The following is a 23,545-nucleotide window of genomic DNA, read 5'->3' on the forward strand; positions in this document are numbered from 1 at the left end:
AAAAAATACTTTCATTAGTTACCTTAAGATGGTAAACTAAGATACCATAAGCAAGCAGTAGAATCATAGAACCATAGAGCAGTTAGGGCTGGAAAGGACCCTAAGATCATCAAGTTCCAACCCCCCTGCCATGGGCAGGGACACCTCACACTAAACCATGTCACCCAAGGCTCTGTCCAACCTGGCCTTGAACACCACCAGGGACGAAGCATTCACAGCCTCCCTGGGCAACCCATTCCAGTGCCTCACCACCCTCACAGTAAAGAATTTCTTCCTTATATCCAATCTAAACTTCCCCTGTTTAAGTTTGAACCCGTTACCCCTTGTCCTGTCACTACAGTCCCTGATGAAGAGTCCCTCCCCAGTATCCTTATAGCCCCCCTTCAGATACTGGAAGGCTGCTATGAGGTCTCCACGCAGCCTTCTCTTCTCCAGGCTGAACAGCCCCAACTTTCTCAGCCTGTCTCCATACGGCAGGTGCTCCAGTCCCCTGATCATCCTCGTGGCCCTCCTCTGGACTTGTTCCAACAGTTCCATGTCCTTCTCATGCTGAGGACACCAGAACTGCACACAATACTCCAAGTGAGGTCTCACGAGAGCAGAGTAGAGGGGCAGGATCACCTCCTTCGACCTCCTGGTCACGCTCCTCTTGATGCAGCCCAGGATACGGTTGGCTTTCTGAGCTGCAAGCACACACACTGCAGCCGGCTCATGTTCATTTTCTCATCGACCAACACCCCCAAGTCCTTCTCCGCAGGGCTGCTCTGAATCTCTTCTCTGCCCAACCTGTAGCTGTGCCTGAGAGTGCTCTGACCCAGGTGTAGGACCTTGCACTTGGCATGGTTAAACTTCATAAGGTTGGCATCAGCCCACCTCACAAGCGTGTCGAGGTCCCTCTGGATGGCATCCTTTCCCTCCAGCATACCAACCGAACCACACAGCTTGGTGTCATCGGCAAACTTGCTGAGGGTGCTCTCAATCCCACTGCCCATGTCACTGACAAAGATGTTGAACAAGACCGGTCCCAACACTGATCCCTGAGGGACACCACTTGTTACTGGTCTCCAGCTGGACATTGAGCCACTGACCACAACTCTTTGCGTGCGACCATCCAGCCAGTTCTTTATCCACCGAGTGGTCCACCCATCAGATTGATGTCTCTCCAATTTAGAGACAAGGATGTCGTGTGGGACAGTGCCAAACGCTTTGCACAAGTCCAGGTAGATGATGTCAACTGCTCTACCCCTGTTCATGAGTTCTGTAGCCCCATCATAGAAGGCCACCAAATTGGTCACGCAGAAGATTTCCCCTTAGTGAAGCCATGCTGGCTGTCACCAACAACCTTGCTGTTTTTCATGTGCCTTAGCATGCCTTTCAGGAGAATCTGCTCCAAGATTTTGCCAGGCACGGAGGTGAGACTGACTGGTCTGTAATTCCCTGGGTGACCCATTTTCCCCTTCTTGAAAATGGGGGTTATATTTCCCTTTTCCAGTCATAGTACCTTATATCCTTATATTTTCTTACGCTTATGGACATATGTATCTAGTAAATGCCTCTAGAATACAAAACTGCTCTCTAAAAAAGAAAAGTATAACTCTGAAACAATACAATAAAAGGACCCACTCCAGTAACTTTGAGAAAAAATAATTTTCTCATCAGCTTTTAAGAACATAAGCCAAACTTACTGAAGAAGGACTGGAGTCTTCATGAATGCTTCCAAACAAATCTGGAGATGAAACATCAACTGAAAGACTAAGAATATTATTAAAAAGTGAGTATTATAGTGCTTTTGATTATCTGATACATGGTGGATTCAAATGAACAGTTGGAACAGAAGATCAGAATACTGTTTCAAGCTCCTTCACATTAGACAGTAAAGCAGCCATGTTGCTCAGTTTGTCTAAGATGTTCACAGAGCCTACAGGAGCTCTGGGGACAGAAAGTACTATTTCAGCTACAGACCTTTCCTTCTTAGAGCATTTTAATTTTCTGTGGTTTGCCATAGATTCCATTTTGGTTTTATACTTATCCAGCCAACAGCCATCCAAATAAAAAAAAAAAGGGGAAAAAAAAAAAGGGAAAAAAAAAAAAAGGGGAAAAAAAAAAAAAGAAGGAAGGAGGAAAAAAGGAAGGAGGAAAAAAGGAAGGAGGAAAAAAGGAAGGAGGAAAAAAGGAAGGAGGAAAAAAGGAAGGAGGAAAAAAGGAAGGAGGAAAAAAGGAAGGAGGAAAAAAGGAAGGAGGAAAAAAGGAAGGAGGAAAAAAGGAAGGAGGAAAAAAGGAAGGAGGAAAAAAGGAAGGAGGAAAAAAGGAAGGAGGAAAAAAGGAAGGAGGAAAAAAGGAAGGAGGAAAAAAGGAAGGAGGAAAAAAGGAAGGAGGAAAAAAGGAAGGAAAAAAGAAAAAAAGTGGCATTAGGAACACAGCTGATTTGCCTCTTTCTAATGCCTATTGCGTATTTGCCAAGTCTCTGGCTCTTCACAAAGAAATGATTAGTGCTCTCAGAAACTCAGGCTATTCTGACTTATTTTGCTCTCTAATATAAGTGGCTCATAAGCAATTATTGAACAAAAAAACTTTTAAGAATTTAGCAGAAATAGAACCAGTCAGAATAAAAGGGAAGAAAAGAAAGGCAGGGGCAGCTTTTTCTCCATGACTAGACATTACTTAGTGACAAGGACAACTCATTCCATGTAAGGGCACATCAAAAACAACATATGTGCTTCTACAGCACACAACTCTTGTCATTGAATAAAATGGTATAAGTAATGCCATATTCATTATTGTGCACAATATTTATTACATGATGTCACTCAACTGTTCAGCATAAAAAGTATCTGCTTTTATTTCTAAGCATCACTAACCAGAGGCAAAAGTACTCACAAGAAATATGAAACATCACCACTGAAATTTGAGGCTTGCACCTGCATATTTGGAATATTACATGTAGGTCCTATTTATTTTACTTACTGCGCTGTATCTATGTCACCATCAGGTTTGGTGCTCAGTTGTTCCAAGCAGTCTATAAAGACCTAGAAAACAATAAAGCAAGATGTACATTTTCTGCCAGAAAAAAAAAAAAAGTTAAATCTTAAATTCACTTTTATAACAGTTAATAGAAGCAGAAAATCATCATCGCGTTTCTTTGTCTTAAACCCAACATACATACAGTAACATTTTACTTACACCTTTTGAATGCATATTTTCAATTTTATATGCATCACAGTTTACTTGTAAAAAAACCACAGGAGTTTTTAATCTTGCTAAGTGATATTCATCATGCATGTCTAAAATTATGCAGTGATAATCTGCTGATTTGAAAAGGCATTGTTAATAGTTTTCAAGTACTCAATCTGAACAGTTGATCTCAAGCACACATCACAGAAGTATAACTAAAATCCATTTTTTGCTTTGGCTCATGATCTCTTATTTAAGAAAACTATAAAAATGGTTCAAATGTATTTAAAAAAAAAGATCAGATTTTGCTACAAAGAATATTGGCTTCCAATACAAAAATTGAAAGCTAGCTCTTCAGCTAATGAAAATCAGTATTGCTCCTTTTTACTGCAGTATATCAGTGACAGCTCAGCAAGTGTCTTTCAATTGTCGGAAAAACCTTGAGCAGTCATGACAGTAAAAGACTTGAATATGTCACCCTCTGAGGATTTAATATCTAGTAAGCTCTACATACTTTTAAAGACAAACGTTTCTCAGTTTTCCAGAGTGTATCAGAGGAATAACATCAACTTAAGGTACCTTTTGGGAGGTGGGCAGGGTACAAAGCACGCATTTTTGTTGATCACCAAGTTTCATACTTAGAACTGCTTGAGTTACCTGCATGATCCCAATGCTCAGCTGGCACACATCCTCCTGTGTTTTCTGCTGCTGGAAAACCTGAAGATGCAAGCATAATATTTCAGCAGAATAGCTTCTCGTGGGCTTATTCTCAAGAAAAGCCTGAGTATACTGTCCCTAAAGAGATGACACAATTGTAGGAATGGATGCTGGGACACAACTCAAAGATCTTTGTTTTTTCAAGGATCTTTGCACCTTAAGAAGAAGGATTCCCCATGCACTGTAGATTCTTGTGAGTAATGTTCGTTAAGATACTAGACAAACCAGCTGTAAAAATAAAAATAAGGGAGGAGAAACAATACCCACAAAGGACCCCAAGCGATTTTGGAAAAGTATTAAACTTCCTTAGATCACTGAAACCTGAAAGAAAACATCAGTATCACAATCAACTGGGGTCTCAAGGTATTAAGTGGTGGGAACAATGAGGACTCCTGATTTAGAAGTGAAAAACTGAATTTAAGTTCTGCAAGTATTTTGGATGCAACACTGAGGGAAGAGTAACTCCTTGGAATGGCACCTTCTTTTTTTTTTTCCCCTCATGTAAATAAATTCACATCTTCTGCTATCTGAAAGTTACATTAGTAGCTTTTTTTTTTTCAGAAGAACAGCTTTAAAGGTTAAATATAGGTTCAATCTTCCCCATATATACCCAATTACCCCTAGCAAAGGAAACAAACAGAATTCTAAAAGCTAGCTGCAGTGAAAAGGGTGTTCATGATTAAAAAAGAGGGAATTTATACCCCTGTATCATTCTCCGAAAGTTCTTGTTCTGAAACCCAATAGTAATTAGCATAAAAAGAACAAAATAAATGCATAAATCAAAACTTACGCTGGCCTCTCCAGGTTTGCAGTCTAGCACAGTTTTAAGAGATTGTAAGGAATGTATAATGCACTGTTCAAACTGGGTTGGCTGAAAGGCAAAACACTTTTTAGCTTTAGCATATCAAATGTATACTACACAAAATCATAGAAACTTCCATGCCATATGGTAAGCTCTTTATTTCCAAATTATCCCAAATAAGGTAGGGGGTGGAGAGAATTAAAAAAACTCAACCAAAAAAACCCCCAAAAAACCCTACAAAACAAACCCACAATTCATGTATTACCAGGGGACCTTTTTGTAGTGATGTCCTTTTGTACTTAAGCTTGCTACAGAATTATTACCATAAGTGAATGCACATTTTCTTACCTGAACAAGACACTTCTGCATCAAAACAGCCTTCTCTGAAAGGGTCATGAAAGATTTTTATAACTTGTTCGTGGTAGCACAGATTGACAACCACATTATAGATGCCTGTGACACTCTCCTCCTTCCCTTCCTAGATTTAAGTTGGGATAGAATTTCACCTGTGATATCTGATATTTCTGTATTTTATTCCAGCAAAAAGTTTCTAAGAAAACTAGACTGAAATTGCTTTCACATGGAGGAAAAACACCCACTGGATTGGGGGCACTTTTTTATCTTCAGGTTTCCAAACCTGAAATACCAATGTCTTGATTCATGGATCAATTTCACTTAGAAAGTGCAAACAAGTTCACAGCATCAGTCAGCAGTCAGTTTATCCTTGTCTTTCCCTCTTCCCTGATAAGTCACACTTTTTTTTTTTTCAGATGAGGCTGCCTGCTGGTATTAGGCAGGAAGCTATCATGCAGGGCAGTGTGTAGCAGCAAGGTGTCACTCTTGTAGAAAAGAGGGACATCATCCTATTGGATTTGCATCAAGGAGGTGGACAAAAGAGCTCCTAAGCTATGTACATCCACTTTTCATCCAATAGATAGTTTAGGGTAATGTCACCAAGTTTAGGCTTAGGAGCATCTTTTATTTCTGTAACTGCTGGGGTGGAGGTGGACTGGTGAAAGTGATGCCTGCATGACAACCTGAAAATCATGAAAAAAGCCACCAAGACAATCTCTAATTATTATTTCTGGACCTGCTTAAAAGAAAAAGACTAGCAATAATGCTCTTGGGTTTTGTGTCCACAGAATAAAACATCACACCTCGGGGAAGAAAGCTGTTCAGATATGTTATTCTTCGGATATTATGAAACCAAGGAAAACTAGTTCTGTGTCTTACTGTATCTTTTATCTGGAATATAAATGCTAAAGGGGTTATCAACCAGTATTTCCTGCAAACATAAAATATAGTTTCTATATTACGCCTAAAACATCTCCAAAGAGATGGTGTGGCCCTTCTTCATACTGGTTAACTTTTGCTACAATTTTTGCTATAACATTACCACAATGAACTCTGTTCAGTAGATAAATAACCCTGTTATGATAAAACAATCAACTCGTACCATTAAAATTTAGCATGTCTCAACCTTGGCCTCAAAGGTACCTAGGGAAGTGCTGTACACATGGAATTAGTGGGCGATTCCTAAATACGAAAGAGACCTAAATATTTTTTAAACAAACATGGGTTAGGATACAGCAAAACCATAAAGAAACAAAGTGAAAACCAGAAAAGTTAAGGGACTTCCTTGAGTCAGTGGCAACTGAAACCAAGACCAGAAGCTGCATATCTGGTTATAATACTACAATCGCCCAATAACACTCCCTTCTACAATGTGTATATTGTGATTGCTTAATGCCCTCCTACTGAGCTTCAAACACATATTTATAGAAGCAAGTAAGAAAAACTAAGAAGGTCTGCGGAGCATTCCCTTAGATAATACACACAAAGCCACTCTCCCTCCCACAGGCCCTTTCTGCTTTCGCAGATTGTTTTTAAGTCACACCTACAACATGCTTGCTGTGTTTTAGGCATTACTCATTACTGTTTATTTCCAGAAAACATCTCACTAATTTATCTGAATCTGGTTTCAAGTCATTTGTTGTATGTGTGTAGGCAACCTCCTAAATTAGTTGTTTTTCAGTTCAATTTCTCATTATAACATATAAGTGGCCTATTTATTCAGCTCCTGCCCAATTCCATGGTAGTGTGCTTACTAAATTTTGAAGCATTTTGATGTGAACTGAACTTGTTGTGACCTCAAAAATAATTTTTTACTTGAGGAAACCATCCCTAAAATAAGATGCTTAACAATGAAAGCTATTAGTGTATATCTCAGCAAAATCATGCTAGATGTCATCGGTAATTATACCGATACATTTAACCCTACATAAGGCAGAAAGTCATGCTACATATCTTGATGTCTAATTGTTTATTTTTGTTTCTCAATATATGGCACAAATCTACAAGGCTTTTATTTGTGCTTTTGAAGGTGCAAAACAGGAAAAAAATATTGCTGTCTAGTAAGTTGCATAAAGTTACTTCAGATAAAATAGTTTAAGAAGTGGAAACAAAAATTTTTTAAAAGTTAGGGAAAAAAATATTTGGCAATGGGATCTGTTAAGAGTGCTGTAAATAAGTAACCAAACAAGCCATTTTGTATTTTTTATCTTCCTATATTTTCATATTAAAAAGAAAAAAAACACTACAGATACCAGTATATACACATATAGACAAAGTAAAAAATACTTCAGGTTTTGGAGAATATAGAAATCAGTTTCAAAGAAAGTGTCTGCAACAGACACAAGAATACCTACCAATGATGTCAAACCCTCATTGTCAACAACCCAGTCTTCCTTTTCAGCTAACCTCTTTATATCTGTAAGACAGAGCAAAAGGGTGAAGGGAGTGGGGAGAGGGAGACGGTATTTATTTTCATTATTAAAAACTCCTTGAACTTGAAAAGATAAGCCACAGACATTGGGACTGCAATGACTAGGCATACAAGCAAAAAGCACTAAAAGCTTCAAAGCATTCAGCATTCTCAAATGACTAAGAATGGAACTCATACATGGTATGCTGCTGACACCACAGAGAAGCGTATCTATGATACATGGCGAGAGCTGCATGAAGTACATCTTTTACTGGAATGCTGAAAATTAAAGGAATATTGTGAAGGCTTTGGGCTTTGTTTTTATTTTTGAAAATTTTTAATCACAACAAAATACTGCATTCAACAACCCAAGTCTCTAGTCTATTATATTCCAGCTCTTAATTAAAAATGAAAGAACAACTGGCTAGCATTGTAGCAAAGACAGAACAGGCAACATCTAATTCGTATGTAATTATTATAAAAGAGGCACAGGGTACCCACTAAGGGTCAAGGACCCACAATGCTAGACTTTCTTCAAAAAATGCACGAAGGCATATGCAAAAAGCATGCTTTTCATTACCCAGAAGGTTCCAACTTCTACAGGCTTACCGAAACTAACAGAAGCTAAGTCAGGATGTGAATCTAAAACTCCTGTATTGTAAATAAAATTCCTCTATGGATACATGCATTCTGCATCATTGCTTTCTAGGGGGCTTACTCAACTTGTAAATAGAACAAAACAACTAACTATATGCAGTTTGTGGGGGCTTTGACGTACAGTTTTTCATACACAAGTTGCTCATCAGAACTGTCTGTATCCCATGCAACTCTCTTTTAAATAAGCAAAAAAAATTTAGTGAATTACTATCTATCCCCAGAATCCAAGAAAAAAGGATAACTAATGCGTGCTGAAGGATATTTTCATTATCTCAGTGCTTTAATTAGCTAAATTAAGAAGCTTAGTTATGGTGTCATACCTTGCAATTCTACATCTCATGGAAGTATAGGCTTTGTGAGGATAAAAAGTATTAAGGAATTGTGCAGAATGACAACTATGTTCATTTCCTTATTTAGTAAACCTCTTACTTCAAGCAATATGCTTGTGAGGCTTTAGACTGCACTGGTCAGCCTTTACACGTTTCAGTGGCTGCTCACTTTTGCATTCAGTTCTGAGCTGATACGAATACAAAAGAAAACATTTTCTTTCTCGTATTTCATTGCTCAAATTCCAGTCAAAAATATTAATGTAAAACTCATCTAGTCTGGCACTCACGTAATTTGCCTTTCGTGACCTTTATGACCACTGATCACATATGAGAGGGAAAGAACACAGGCTGCTTCTCAGGGCTACTGTGAGTATGTGCGTTTATCGTAAGACAAGAAGAAAACCCTGTGCGTGGGCAGATTTGTCCTATTTAAATAGCTAGAGTGCTTTATTAAAAGATTTTATTGATCTGAATGCCTTTACCAACTTACAACATGCAAAAAGAGATGAGACCAAACTTTGATCACCAGTCTATGCAGCTCATATTTCAGAGAGATTATGGAGGTGAGATTCAAGTCCAAGAGGAACATTTTTTCACTTACATATTACAGATACAATTACATCTGAGATGCTTTTATATATCTCCATGAGAATATTCATTAACTGTTCTTTCACTGGTTCCCTAAAAATAACAGTTTATCCAAGAGCCAAATTAACCTGGTTCTGTCCAGAAAAAACTATCTAAACACACTCAACATATGCAACTGTATTTTAGGTGGTACAGCACAAAAGAAAAAAAAAAGGGTCCCGTAGATAAGGCACACAGTGCAACAATATGGAATACAAGTCACCATTCAGGCAGGAGGATTTTCTCTTCTCCTGTTTGATGCTAAAGCCAATAGATAGAATTTCTTCATTGATAGGGAAGGAAGTAGCGGTCAAGGAAGGCTACTGTTATTGGCTAGATGAAAGACACTCAACATAACATACCAGCATCTTAAAGGATCTGACCTCTTTTGATTCAAGATAGAAAAGTATGAATAAAGATATTCAGAACAAATAGAATAATTCACACACAGACTGGTAAATTTGCTTTTATAAAAAAGGTACAGACTACCACAAGAGTTTTCCTCCACATAATATATGTGGCTGGCAATCAGGATGTAAGAAGCGGGAACTCTGTCTGAACAAAGAACTGGGCTACTGCTAATATGCAACAAGAAGGCAAAGCTAGTATGACAGCAGAGAGCTTCCTCACTAATCATGTATTGGAGCTCTCTGGACTGCACTGGAAAAGCTAGGTGGACAGCTTACAGATTTAATAAGCTAAGGGTTGTCAGCAAAATGGTTTGGAGCTAGACACTTCCTTCCTTTGCAACAGTCAAGACATCCAAGGAATCACTCAGTTCTTAGACAGAGTACAGCCATTCCAATAGGACCATTCCTATGTTACAATAAGAAAACCCCAAACTTTTTAACCTAGCATTAAATAAATAAATAAAGGGTTGATCTCAATTGTGCTAAGTGAAGAAAAACAAAAGAGACTTTCTTGTACTATACATATCAATACTGTATCAATTAAACCACAGAGGCCTTATGATTTGTTTTCACCAGAAGTTTAAAAATTTGCTTAATACAGCAACCAGCACTTAGCACACTTAAGGCTTCAGTGAAACACGTAGCTTCATGTCAGCCTACAAAATAAAGATGAATCATATGTTAAAAATTAAAAACTAATTAAATTGCAAGACCAAAAAGACCCTTTTTTTTTTTTTTTTTCCTTTAGATTAATTGAGTGTAATCAGTCTTTTGGAAAAAAAACCAAGTGAATAGTAAAGCAATCTGTCCTCATTTTAAGTGAGGCATTTAGTTCTGGAAGATCTACTTCATTCACATTTAAGTTTCAGAGTTGAATACAAGATGGTACGATGAATAGGCTCTAATGCACACAGAGTTACATTAGATTTAGAGAATGTGTCTGGATTGCAAGGCCAGTAACATTTATGGCAAAAGCTGTGTACACAACAGGAATCCTGGAGATCATGTTAGTAAAAGGCCTTGGACACAACTAAAATACGTCATAAAGAGCTGAGGATTTTTGTTTTCCTTGGCAGTCGGACATTGCTCATTTAATTCTTCACTTCATAGAAGAACTCAAAAAAGAAAATAAATTATATTTCCAATATAGAAAAGCTGCATCATGAGATAAATCACTTGCATTGTAAAACTGTCCCAACGCAAAGGAAACACATCTAAACTACTGTATTCATTACACTAAGGGAAGAAAAGACTCGTAACACACATTTCTGTCAGAAAAGTGAAACACTTGAGTAACTTGTGAGATATTACAGAACTCAGAGGAGTCCACTGCTAGTACATTATCTGTAGCAAACATGATTATCCTCCAGAACTTGATTTGGCCTAATCACAGACAAAAAAAAAAACAACCAAAAAAAAAACCAAAACACAATAGCAAGCAATGAGACCTGCAGCCTTCTATTACCTTCAGCTGTGTGTTGTAAGGTCACAATAACGCAACGTATGCGGAGGTCCAAAATAAGATCCTGGATGATCTGAAGCATATCATTTGGTATCTCGAGTGCAGTTAGAGACTCGTAACTAAGCCTGGAAAGCAAATAAAGTTAGACTGAAGTGTAAAACTGCAGGGTTTTTCAAGCTGGTATGTGGTGGTTTTTTTTTTTTTTTTTTTTTTTTTTTTAGACATTTTCTGTGTATATGAATATATGTCCTGGGTTCAGCAAATCGTCAGTCCACAACAGGGTTTCTGAGATATTGTTTACCTGCATTACAACAGAAACAGCCATCAAGCTGTCATAAATGATGGTGTGGCTGTGCATCATATTGCCAAGAGTACACACACTTAAGGAGCCAAAATACAGCTACTACATTACCAGCAATGGAGCTCATTTGCTGTTTTGCTCCCAGCTCCGACGAGGCACAAATCACCAGCTACTATAGCTAAGGACAGAAACATTAATTTCCATTTTTTGCTTTAGAAATAGCAAGTAACAGCATTTCAGCTTTAAACCATAACTGATTGCTGCAGTTGTGCTGAGACTTTACTTAGGGGCACAAAAGGAAGTTCTCTGCTTGTATCCAACTCTTGGAAATTTAAGCAAGGACACTTCAAACACTATCATTGCTGTCTGCCCTACTGCTAACAGTGAGCAAAACACAGGTACTAGAAAATGTCAAAGAACAGGAGTAACAAGGCACAAGCAAGTAAGTTTGAGCAGTAAGAGGAACATTCCTAATCATCCATCTGTAAGCTCCAGTTCCTTGCCCCTTGGGTGTAAACCTACCATTAACTAGACAGCTCTCTGCCCAGCCTAACTACTGAATTAGTTGATTACATAAATCTGCACTATCTCAGCCATGTAAATACCCATCTGTGAGAAGTTTAAGTGACTTTAGGCTGCGCAGAAGTCCTGTACATAGAGTTAATTCAATTTCTAAGGGAGCATGTAGCTGTCACATCCCTAAGATAATCTTTTTCCTAACATAACTCATCCTAACAAATATATAACTTTCTACCCTTACAATAAAGAAAAAATCTTGCCAGTAACAGCTTCACTTTATCCCATAGGTCTAATTTATCCTGTGGAATGTATTCATACTGGGCAATGACAGAATATGGTATAAGAGAAAGACTGGGCAACCACTCTACTTTAAGCTGCACAATACATATAAACAAGCAGAAAAATTACGATCACACATATGTAACTACAACTCCTTGTTGTCTAGTTTTGTAAGTTTTAGCATTCTTAAATACAAGCAGAAAACAGTAAATCATTTGTGAGACGACTGAAAAGAATAAAATTCTATCCTGTGCTTCATAATGACTTCATGTTAGAAATGAAAAGTAAGACTTAAACTATTGCATAACTTTGCAACAAATGACACTTCATGAGAAGAGTTCACCTTTATTGCTGGTATGAGTCACAGGAATTTATTAGATTGTCAGTGTGGGGCCTTGAAAACAAAAGTATATGCAGCACTTGCAAAAACCTCTGACCTGGTCAGCATCGGTTCATACCCTACCATGGGTTGCTGAATTCCTCTTCTCCAAACTGCCCCTTTTCTTCTCTATTGTCAACCACTTTAAAGTCTAGCTCACTTTATTAAAGTGCCAGCACAAGCATCAGTAAGAACATGAGGTGGGGAAAAGAGTGGGACGGAGAGAGAATTTCCCCAGCTCTCAGTACAATTTTTCATTTGCAGTGACCAGAAAGTAAAAAACAGCCTTCATTTATCCTATAACCTCGGCCTGGATTATACCTCGGACAGCAGGACTGAAGCACAACCAACCTTTAGAGAACCTGTTGGTTAAATTTCCAAGCCAACATCACATATGTGCAAATGCAGAATCCCAGAATTTTAGTGAAATATGAATGAAATTGGACCGCTTCTCATAAAAGGGCGACAGTGGTGCCAAAGCGTGTTCCCTTGCTCATTTACACCTTTTCATCAAATGCCAAGTTGATTCTTACTTAAATTGAAAGCTTTCCATAAAATTCAGCCAGAATAAGAAATTTCGCAGGGATTTCCTCCTCACCCCCCAATTGATTAAAATACAGATAATGTAACCGGCAACAGACTTCAGGGAAGTGCTAAGCAGACTTGACAACAGGCATGTATCACTGCTAGCTCCGTCTGCAATAAGAGTACCTATATAAGACTATACAGTTTTCTTTTCTTCCTCTGTGCTTTGTTTGTTACCTACTTTGAAAATGCAGATAAAGCACACAGTATTATTCCCAGGTATTACTCAAGTTTCCAAAAGATAATGATAACCTCACATACTCCATAAGCAAATGGAAGCAAATCCTATATACTAAAGAGACATTTTGTAATTAATGCACATTATTAAGTTTGTAAACAAACATAATTACAAGTAGAATGACGCTATAAGCAAGAAGGAGTATCACCTTCCCAAAACACAGATGTAAGAGTAAATTGAGATTTAAGAATGATACTACAGTGAGAAGCATGCTATTTTAGCCCATTTTGGCAGAGAGGGGAAAATGTGTAGCAAATGAAGCAGGTAATTGCTTTCTACCCTGAAGAAACAAATCCCATTTCCTTCATGGAGTGTCATTCATTCATTTGCCCCACACGAATATTTCATTCAAACTCATTCATAAGATGCTACGGAAAAATAATGAATATATCAATACGTAATAAGGCTACATCTTGAGACATTATTAATTACACTTGCACACAGAATCCTATATCTGCCATAAGTAATTTTTTTGTAATCCTATTTTCAAAAATGTTAACATTACTCAGATTAACACAATAAACAATTTGTCTTAAAGCACACATATTCTGGGAACAGCATCATTTTGTAGGTCCACAGATCCATTTACCTTACTGTCTGGATAACATGTGTCAGCCACTGGCCAGAAAGCTCAGATTTCATCTCCCAGCCACCATACTGTCTTGATTCTCCTTCTCTGAGGCTGAATGGAAGCAAAGCTCCACGGATAAGTTTTACCAGAGAGTGCATCACTTCCTGAATCATTTTCTGCATCAGAAGAAAGAAAAATCCAGCAAAAATCTGTGTTAAGGTACTTAAGCAGCCATGTACTTACTATACCCAATAGCTTGGAATGTATGTTTACAGGTGACTACACTTTAGAGAGTAGATAAGAAGAAGGTGTAAGGACACACAGATGATTTAAGAAATCTGATTTTCAAGGTGGTGACACTAAAGTATCTTGCTATGAAGGACAACTAAAAGAAAGCAAGGTTCCCCCCTCCCTCCTTGTGACTTACCTTGAAATCATTTTGTCTTTGCCTTGCATTTTTCTTTGATCTTTCCATTTGGCCAGATTTTTCAGCAGTCTTGTGAAAATAAGAAAATTGAAAAGTGTAAGTATGTCATAACCACTGTTAAAATAATTCTGAAAAAGGGGGTGTCAAAGTGAAGAAGTGAAAACTGATAAGTTTATGATGCAATTATAAAAAATAACTCACGGCATCTCAACAAGCAAAGACAATACGTATCCCAAACTCTACCTACTGTAGGTCAGTGTGCTAACGTTTAATTCTGAGGAACAATGCATATTCAAAACAAGGAGACAAGCATAAGAGTTGTCCAAGAAATATGAGCTTCATGAGGTCAAGGATTTCTCACTGCAATATTGATGACAGCCAAAACATACATAGTCCAAATCTGCATCATGTTTATATGAAGAAACTATCTTCTCATCAGCCTGGAAGCTGCCCAGAGAAGGACACTGATGTGAAATGGGAAACACTTCTTGGAATGAGGGCAATTCGAAATTGTAACATGTGAGGATGAGGGTTGAGGGTTCTTTTGTTTGTTTTTAGGAATAGCATATTGTTGACAATGTTCTTTAAATAACTAGCTGTAAAAGAGACTCTGTGGAATAATCAGCATCTTCGTGGACTGTTCACTTCCTTGAAAACAGAGGAACACGAGTACGCTTTACACGAGACAGTTACAGTTGAAGAAAAACATGGTTTGACTAACAGTCTTCCTGTTTGTAGTTCTACCCTTCTGTGGAGTCTACTGAGAAAGCTAAATTAAACTGAAAAAGTTATTTCAGATGCTGGGTTAAGTGCAGACATAGAATTTTATAGTTAGAAAATCTCCTATTTTATGTTTGTACAGCAACATCTACTGGACAAGAAGTGCAATAACATGACAAGAGTGGTCTTAAAGAGAATCAGTTTACTTGTAAATGGTTAACTGAAAACACTGTCTTTTTCAAATTCCATATTTAGCTAAAGCATTACAGATTTTCAAGTTAAAAAAAATAATTTGAAGTGAGAAAAATCAGAGAAAAATAAAACTGCTTAACAGTTTCGGAAAATACATAGCTATGAGACTCTTACACTTTAAGCTCTGAATTATAAAATTTTAGACAAGGAAAACACTGGAGTCATTGCTGCATAGAATGCCCACTTCTTTCTTCTCCTGCCTTAAAAAGAAATGCAGCTTTTTTCCTTTAAACCTCACCCAGCAACTTACAATTGACACTGTTTTACAGCTGGATTAAAGAACAAAAATTTCACACATCTTTGATTTTTTTTTTTTTCTCAGTGGTTTTGCTGAAGACCAACCTTAAACCTTTCCTGCACAGACAGACCAAAACTCTATTGTGGTAAGACCAACGGTTACTACTTACATATGTGACTTCACCTAGAGTGATTCAAAGAACTCAACTTTTTAAACTGCTGAAAATACCATGTAAACCTTTAACTGATAGTATCTTAAGATATTTTGCTAACCTTTCAGAACTCAAAAAACCCACGTCCCAAACCCCCCAAAACCTAAAAACTGAAAAAAATACAGTTTTAAATTCACACAAAGGGAAATTCTTTCCACATTTTTAAAATGTCTTAATGCCTTGAAGTCTTTAATAAGCTAACTGAAATGACACTTTACACCACTTTAACAGGACTAGTCCCAAAAAACTGTAGCAATCACCTTGCTACCTCAATGACAATAAATAGCAAGCAACATGGGAGAAGAAATTTCTTCATGGACAATTACAGTCTGCAACATATAAACCCTGAGTCTTGAATGCAATATACTGATATTCTAAGGTGTTCTAGAAGTCTTTTAGTTAATGCTATCCCCCTCCTCCCACTTGACCTGGGTTGACTGTGGCATGCAGAACACACAAAAGGAACTGAGGGCATCATCCCTTCTCTATCCCCAGGAACTTTGGGGACTTCTGTAAGGACCAAAGAACTCCATAAATCCACGGGTCCAGATGGGATGCACCCGCGGCTGCTGAGGGAACTGGCGGAAGTCATTGCTAGACCACTCTCCATCATCTTTACCAAGTCTTGGGAAACGGGAGAGGTGCCTGAGGACTGGAGGAAAGCAAATGTCACTCCAGTCTTCAAAAAGGGCAAGAAGGAGGACCCGGGTAACTACAGACCGGTCAGCCTCACCTCCATCCCTGGGAAAGTGATGGAACACCTTATCCTTGGTGCCATCTTAAGGCATGTCAAGGATAAGAGGGTTATGAGGGGCAGTCAACATGGCTTTACCAAGGGGAAGTCATGCTTGACCAACCTCCTAGCCTTTTATGAGGAAATAACACGGTGGATGGATGATGGCAGAGCGGTGGATGTGGTCTACCTTGACTTCAGCAAAGCATTTGACACAGTCTCCCACAGCATCCTCATAGCTAAACTGAGGAAGTGTGGTCTGGATGATCAGGTGGTGAGGTGGACTGTGAACTGGCTGAAGGAGAGAAGCCAGGGAGTTGTAGTCTATGGGGCAGAGTCTAGTTGGAGGCCTGTATCTAGTGGAGTGCCTCAAGGGTCACTACTGGGACCAGTATTATTTAATATATTCGTCAACGATTTAGATGAGGGAATTGAGTGTACTGTCAGCAAGTTTGCTGATGACACTAAGCTGGGAGGAGTGGCTGACACGCCAGAAGGCTGTGCTGCCATCCAGTGAGACCTGGATAGGCTGGAGAGTTGGGCAGGGAGAAACTTGATGAAATATAACAAGGGAAAGTGTAGAGTCCTGCATCTGGGCAGGAACAACCCCAGGTTCCAGTATAGGTTGGGGAACGACCTGTTAGAGAGTAGTGTAGGGGAGAGGGACCTGGGGGTCCTAGTGGACGGCAGGATGACCATGAGCCAACACTGTGCCCTTGTGGCCAAGAAGGCCAATGGCATCCTGGGGTGTATTAGAAGGGGGGTGGTCAGTAGGTCGAGAGAGGTCCTCCTTCCCCTCTACTCTGCCCTGGTGAGACCGCATCTGGAATATTGTGTCCAGTTCTGGGCCCCTCAGTTCAAGAAGGACAGGGACCTGCTGGAGAGAGTCCAGCGCAGGGCAACTAAGATGATTAAGGGAGTGGAGCATCTCCCTTATGAGGAAAGGCTGAGGGAGCTGGGTCTCTATAGTTTGGAGAAGAGGAGACTGAGGGGTGACCTTATTAGTGTATATAAATATATAAAGGGGGAGTGTCATGAGGATGGAGCCAGGCTCTTCTCAGTGGCAAACAATGATAGGACAAGGGGTAATGGGTATAAACTGGAACACAAGAGGTTCCACTTAAACTTGAGAAGAAACTTCTTCTCAGTGAGGGTGACGGAACACTGGAACAGGCTGCCCAGGGGGGTTGTGGAGTCTCCTTCTCTGGAGACATTCAAAACCCGCCTGGACACATTCCTGTGTAACCTTATCTAGGTGTTCCTGCTCTGGCAGGGGGATTGGACTAGATGATCTTTTGAGGTCCCTTCCAATCTCTAGCATACTGTGAACTCAAAAGAATGGGGATTAATTTCTTACAAGCTCAGAATCTGGCCCAACAGAAGAGGAGCAGATGTACCTTCAAGACTAACACGAAAACTACCTCCCTTTTTTTTTTTTTTTCCCCAAATACATAGAAACAATGTTTTGCTCAGACATGACAAGACCATTGCATTTTCCACTTGCAGTCATTTTCATGAGCAAAATTTCTCAACCTTGTTTACAGTTTGAGTCTCAGTTTCTCTAGAAATTGTTTTCTTTTTCATTGTACTCAAGAAAAAAGAAAAATCACAATAACTTAACAGGTGAATTTGCAAAATCTACTTTCCAGATATAAAGGCTGTCACTTCCGTTATGAAATTAATTATTTTTGTGAAAGTCAACAGTACTAAGGTTTATTCTTGATTCTACTTCCTTCACTGAATGTTATGAGTAAGTGCCTTATCTCTCTCTTGATTTTAATCACGTAAGATAAGGATCACAAATAGAATCCATTTCACTGGAGCTATAATGCTCTGTATTGTGTTCAACATATAAAGGACTATATTATCTACTAGAATGATCATATGAAAATGTTATATTCAGATTTAAAGACAGTGGCAATAAATAGAATAACTGCTTGAGAAATTCATTCTTTAGTTAGAAAAAAGGAAAATGACAAACTTCCAAATTTCCTTCTCCCAGAGTATTTGTTTTGTTTTCTACTAAAGCTGCAAAGAATCGTAGAGATCTATGGCTGCAGTTCTGCTTTAGGGATAATTTCATAGTGGAGTACTATGGCTGTGATTACTTCAGGATTGAAGAACAGGAGGACATTGTAAAAATGGCAGGACAAAATCAATCTCAAGAAATGAGACAATATAGCAACAGTTAAATGGAGAAGTTTTAGATGCACAAACTTTTAGGTTGAACATAGAAGCTGATCTGAATAATATGCATGTCCAAAAGCTTGACTGTTTTCCACCTGCACTGTAATACTCCATCTCTACCTCTCTGTATAGATCTGGTCTTTAGAGCTTTTTAGGACCCAGAATAAGTCCAAACTGCACTCAGCAGAACTTCCACAGTGACAGCTGTGAAGATGAGCTGTGAGCAAGTGCCTTAACATCTGTTGATGGAACAGAGAGCTGCCTTACACAACACTTCAATCCTGTGTCTTTGTCAGACTAGCTCTTTGTGAATATACCATCACTACAGTTTTGAAGAACAAACAACATGGCTTGAGAACTAGAAGTGAACTCGGTAAAATGTAATGTAATTCTGTGACACAAACCCCAAAACTATTGCATTTATCTGATAATAATTATCATGGTAAGCGATACATGACTGTCCTGGTAAGACAACTACGCATATCAAATGAATTACGAAATGCAACCTTTCAAAATCCGTTAATAGCATGCATATAAAAGCAGCATTACATGAATCATTACTTTTACTTATCCTGCTTCTGGGATTACCAAGACTGTATTCACATAATTTGTAAAAAACAGATCATCCGAGCAAGAAGGACTAGAAGCACAGCTGATTGCAGCTGCCTGCAATTCCAGACTAGACTCCCTATAGTATGTGTGTGTGTACTACTCTGGGCCTTGGTCATTTTGCAACTCTGGTCTTGACCTATCCTTCACTTCCAAACACTTAAAGCTCAAGAAATGAGTACTCTTGTTTCAAAGAAATAAAACTTTTTTTTTCAGTATGACTGTCTTTTACACGTCTCCTCCATGCAATTTGCTATTTCTTCAGATCACCAATGAAAGGCAGCTGGCCAGCTATGACTTAAGAGGTGAAACTACAGATATTGACTCCAGCATTTGGAACACACAAACACCACTAGCAGAATTCTAAGTAATTCCACTGTATGCTTTTATTCTTTTAAAAGTACAAAGAAAATTCTGACTTCTATAGCTTAGTATTGCAAGACACCTTACTAGTCAAAGCAGCATCTCTCAAATGCGTAAGAGTCTACCTACCATTTTATAAACCTCTCTGATTAAAGCAAGTCCTCACTTCTTACAGTGAAATATCATAGTTCAAACAATCATTATGAAGTTTTTTTATTTAAAAGTAGTTTACATAGAAGAATCCATACCTCACTGAATAAACTTCCATTCACATAAGAAATCCAGAGCTTCCAGAAGTTCGGCAGCTGACTTACAACAAGTTTTGTCAGCTTTTCAACAAATACAACTTGTTGAGGAGCTTTGTATCGCCAAGCTAAAATGGGAAGAGAGGATGGAAAAGGCAAAATTAAAAATATTTGAACTAATAATAATAATTTTTAAAAAGTACTATTAGCTTGCAGCTTTGTATTACACAAGTGACTATACACTATATATATAAACTTCGAGGTAAAAACGAAAAAAATTAAAGCCTGGTCCATACACGTGTACACAATCGGTACACATACAAGCTCTTTCTTCTCATCTCATATGCTTACAAACTGCTAGCACTATGACAGTACATAAAGAATAGGCCCCTTTGTAAGAGGTATCCAATGCAATGCACCTAATAATTCCTTCAGCAGGACTTCTGTCTTCAAGCTACTCTAAAAGGTAAGGTCACACAAAAGCAATCAAGACATTAGAAGTTTCAAATGATGAGATGGTGATGCTGCAGAAACAGGGCTGGTAGGAGGGGCTAGTGCTTAAGGCAAACAATGGAAACTGGACTATCTGCTTTATTTACAGCTAAAAAAATTTTCCATTGTGGCCTGGGGCAAGGTGTCAACCTCTCATCTGTATTTTCATTTCTTTGGTAAAATCTTTAATCTGAAAAACAGGGGAGATTCCAACATTGTTGAATGAACAAATCACTAACTATATAATGAAATTCCTGGATGCAGAACACACTCTTAACGTGTAACACTACAGCACTCATGTTTTCACTTCATGAACCTACTTACACTCCTGGTACACCAGCTATTAAAACATATCAGGAAAGTAGCTTTCACTGTAGCAGCAAATGTATTTTCTCAGTTTCTTATCACATGGAGCAAAGAGAGGTGAGAAGGGACATAAAGAGAAAGCTGAACAGGGGCAAAAAAAATTTATTAATTAACACAGAAAATAAAGGTACCTTTTTTCCATAACCATCTGCCACCTCCCTTAAAGCTTTAGAATGCTTGGAGAAGGAATTTCTTTTTTATTTTTCTGAGAACACCTCTCATCGTGTCCCCCCCAAAAAAAAAACCAAACCAAAAAACCAAATCAAAATACCAAAAAAAAAAAAAAAACCAAACAAAAAACCCACCAAAAAAACCCCAAAAAAACCAACACCAAAGAAAACCCACAAAAGTCCCTCAAACAACTAAAACCCCATAAAACAAAGAGGTTCACGTTTGTTGGCTTGTTTTTTTGTGTGTATATAAAGTCTAGTCTTTTATAAATGATAAAGTTAAAAACATTATCCTAATAACTGCAGAAATGCAGAAAAATGCTGGTTAAAATAGCACTTTTTGTCTTTACTCTACTAGAGAATATTGACTACAGAATCAGTTAGGCAAAAATAGCTGCACCTTTTGTAACTAGTAGGCTTCATCAGAACCTCACTATTTTATTGTGTGGCAGCCAGTCTTGAATCTCCTTGAAGTACAGCATGCCTTCAGCAGCATCCATTTGTCAAGGTGTGCATCAAATACTGGTCCATTTCTTCAGTGGATGAATTTGCACTACCCAAAATGATGTTCTCCTCATGGCCAAAAAGTTTAGGGACTCTGGATTAGTATTTGAAAAATCAAAAAAATTACAATGGAAGCCCAAAATTTGGAGAGACTCTAACATAACTGAAACGTAACTCTGCTGATAGTGATGCATCTGTTCAGAAGGCATTAGAACTTCAAAGCTTGACTAGCAAAGCTCTTAGTGTGGATACAGATAGGATATTTGTACCATCTTGGTTTATGACTGCCAAGAGAACTGGTTAGACCCAATAGCAAAAAATTCTGCTTATTAACACAAGCTGTGTTAATGTTCCTGATGCCAGGAAGTTGTGCCAACACTGATATAGCAACAGCGACTCTGCAACACCAAACCCCAAGTTCTAACCAAAAGATTTCAGCTCCTTCAAGAACCGGTTTCATCTTTGCCAAAAACTCTAGCATCAACCTGACATTGAAACCAGGGATGTCTGTTCCTAATTGACTCTATATTTTGAAGAATCTGTGCAATTTATATTAACGTAATTACTTGGTATACATGTCTATTTTGAAGACTTGTGTAATCTACATTTTGAATACATTCAACCTCAGACCGTGATGCAATTTGTCTGGCATGTGAAGATACAATGTGGCAGCACAAGAATGAAAAATAATGACAACTGTACATTCTATGTTCTTGACAGATTCCATTCATTCTTCTTTTTGCTCAAAAATCCCACAACAGATATTTATAGATTTTTTTCAAGGAAGTCCACAGAATTGGGAGAAGAGTAACATCAAAGCAGACCAAAGCCAGAAAGCTCTTCATAAACACCTGCTTTCTGCAAAAATGTACTTCGGTAAGAAATGACCCATCCTGTGAAAAACATGTTTTCTGCCTCCTGTGATTGAAAGACTTCCGAGTTAAAGTTGTTTGAACAATTGTGTTGAAGACACTTACGACACATCTGGGCTCAGCTGGTTGCAGACACACTGCTTAAGCTTAGTCATACACTTTGTTTCCCTTTCTGGGTTTAAAGAATTAAAGAACAAGGACCAGATACCGCAGTAATCACAGAAGGAGCAAATGCAAGGACAGCCATCTCAGCAAATACACGCAAAAGGTATAACAACAGCAAAAGGTAGTAGTAATAAATTCTGGTTTTGTAGAGAGAGAAAAAAAAAAAAGAAAAAGAAAAAAGACTCTTTATTACCTTGACTTCATTTTAAGAAGCAGATTTCAGCTATGAGCTGCTCTTTTGCTTGTAAAAAACACAGAGGACCCCTTCAGTGAGCAATAGTAAGGCATGAGAAAAAAGCATTTGATTGGGTAACAAACCAAAACAAACACACAGAGAGTGGGTTTCTGTTTGGATTTTCTGACTACACCACACACTGGACATAGGGAACTGCAGCTTTGTTTTTCCAAATAAAAACAGATGCCTACCATCATCACGGCCAGACTGAAAGCTGCTGCCCCTTTTCAGTGAAGCAGTTTGACTGAGATGGCCAATTGGTGATGGACGCACATCACTGTCCAGATCCAGCATGGGGCTGTGGAGCAATGAGCTGCCTATGGAGGGGGGAAAAATCAAATGATTTTGCACATCAATTGACATGAAACTGCATGCTGCATGTGGAATTCTAATTTAACTCTGAATTGATACAAAACAAAAGTTATCAAACAAAAACATTCTTAACCTTATTTGTTTAGACTGTTTGCTCATCTACATGAATGTTATTCAGTAACACCACTACTGACTCCTGTAAGCAAAGCCAAACCCACAAGTACCATGTGGGAAATATCAGTCTTTATTCTGTATGTTTCTCTGTTCTTACTTTAATTAATGCCCTACAATTAATTGCTTGAAAGCCATGGATAAATATGTATTTATGCCATTAGTGACATGGCACACACTTTTTTTCTGTATGTCTAAACAAACTTTTAACAGCAAGCCTTTCTTCTGCCTCCAGCCGAAGCAGTTAAGAGCAGTGTTCTTAGCTATTTGACCTCTACAGAGTTCAGGTAGAAAGAAACCATCCATCATGAAGTAGATGAACTAACAGCAATGTATACTTGTGCATGTCTGTAAACCACCCTGTACTTATACCTATTGACAAACAAAAATAAATATTTTTTTCCCCTGGGTGCCTGACCATATGTAAGTAAGTATTAGCAAGTCTACAAGCAATGATCTAAT

General features: G+C 38.3%; 1 protein-coding gene across 3 annotated transcripts in view; it reads right to left on the bottom strand.

Annotated features, from left to right (window-relative positions):
* Window positions 1–23,545, bottom strand: part of EXOC2 (exocyst complex component 2) — a 127,350-nt gene that overhangs the window by 40,762 nt on the left and 63,043 nt on the right. For 2 of the 3 annotated variants that reach the window (XM_080611706.1, XM_080611707.1), the window contains exons 12-21: window positions 22,792–22,917; window positions 19,800–19,924; window positions 14,239–14,307; window positions 13,830–13,987; window positions 10,943–11,064; window positions 7,399–7,460; window positions 4,679–4,759; window positions 3,829–3,888; window positions 2,965–3,026; window positions 1,686–1,752 (exon numbers count right to left, since the gene is read on the bottom strand). In XM_080611706.1, coding sequence (XP_080467832.1) covers window positions 1,686–1,752; window positions 2,965–3,026; window positions 3,829–3,888; window positions 4,679–4,759; window positions 7,399–7,460; window positions 10,943–11,064; window positions 13,830–13,987; window positions 14,239–14,307; window positions 19,800–19,924; window positions 22,792–22,917 — 932 coding nt within the window. The remainder of the gene's footprint in view (window positions 1–1,685; window positions 1,753–2,964; window positions 3,027–3,828; window positions 3,889–4,678; window positions 4,760–7,398; window positions 7,461–10,942; window positions 11,065–13,829; window positions 13,988–14,238; window positions 14,308–19,799; window positions 19,925–22,791; window positions 22,918–23,545) is intronic. The other variant, XM_080611708.1, reaches the window with a different exon arrangement.

Source organism: Psittacula echo (genome assembly GCF_963264785.1).
Source record: "Psittacula echo genome assembly, chromosome: 2".
Lineage (NCBI taxonomy): Eukaryota > Metazoa > Chordata > Aves > Psittaciformes > Psittacidae > Psittacula > Psittacula echo.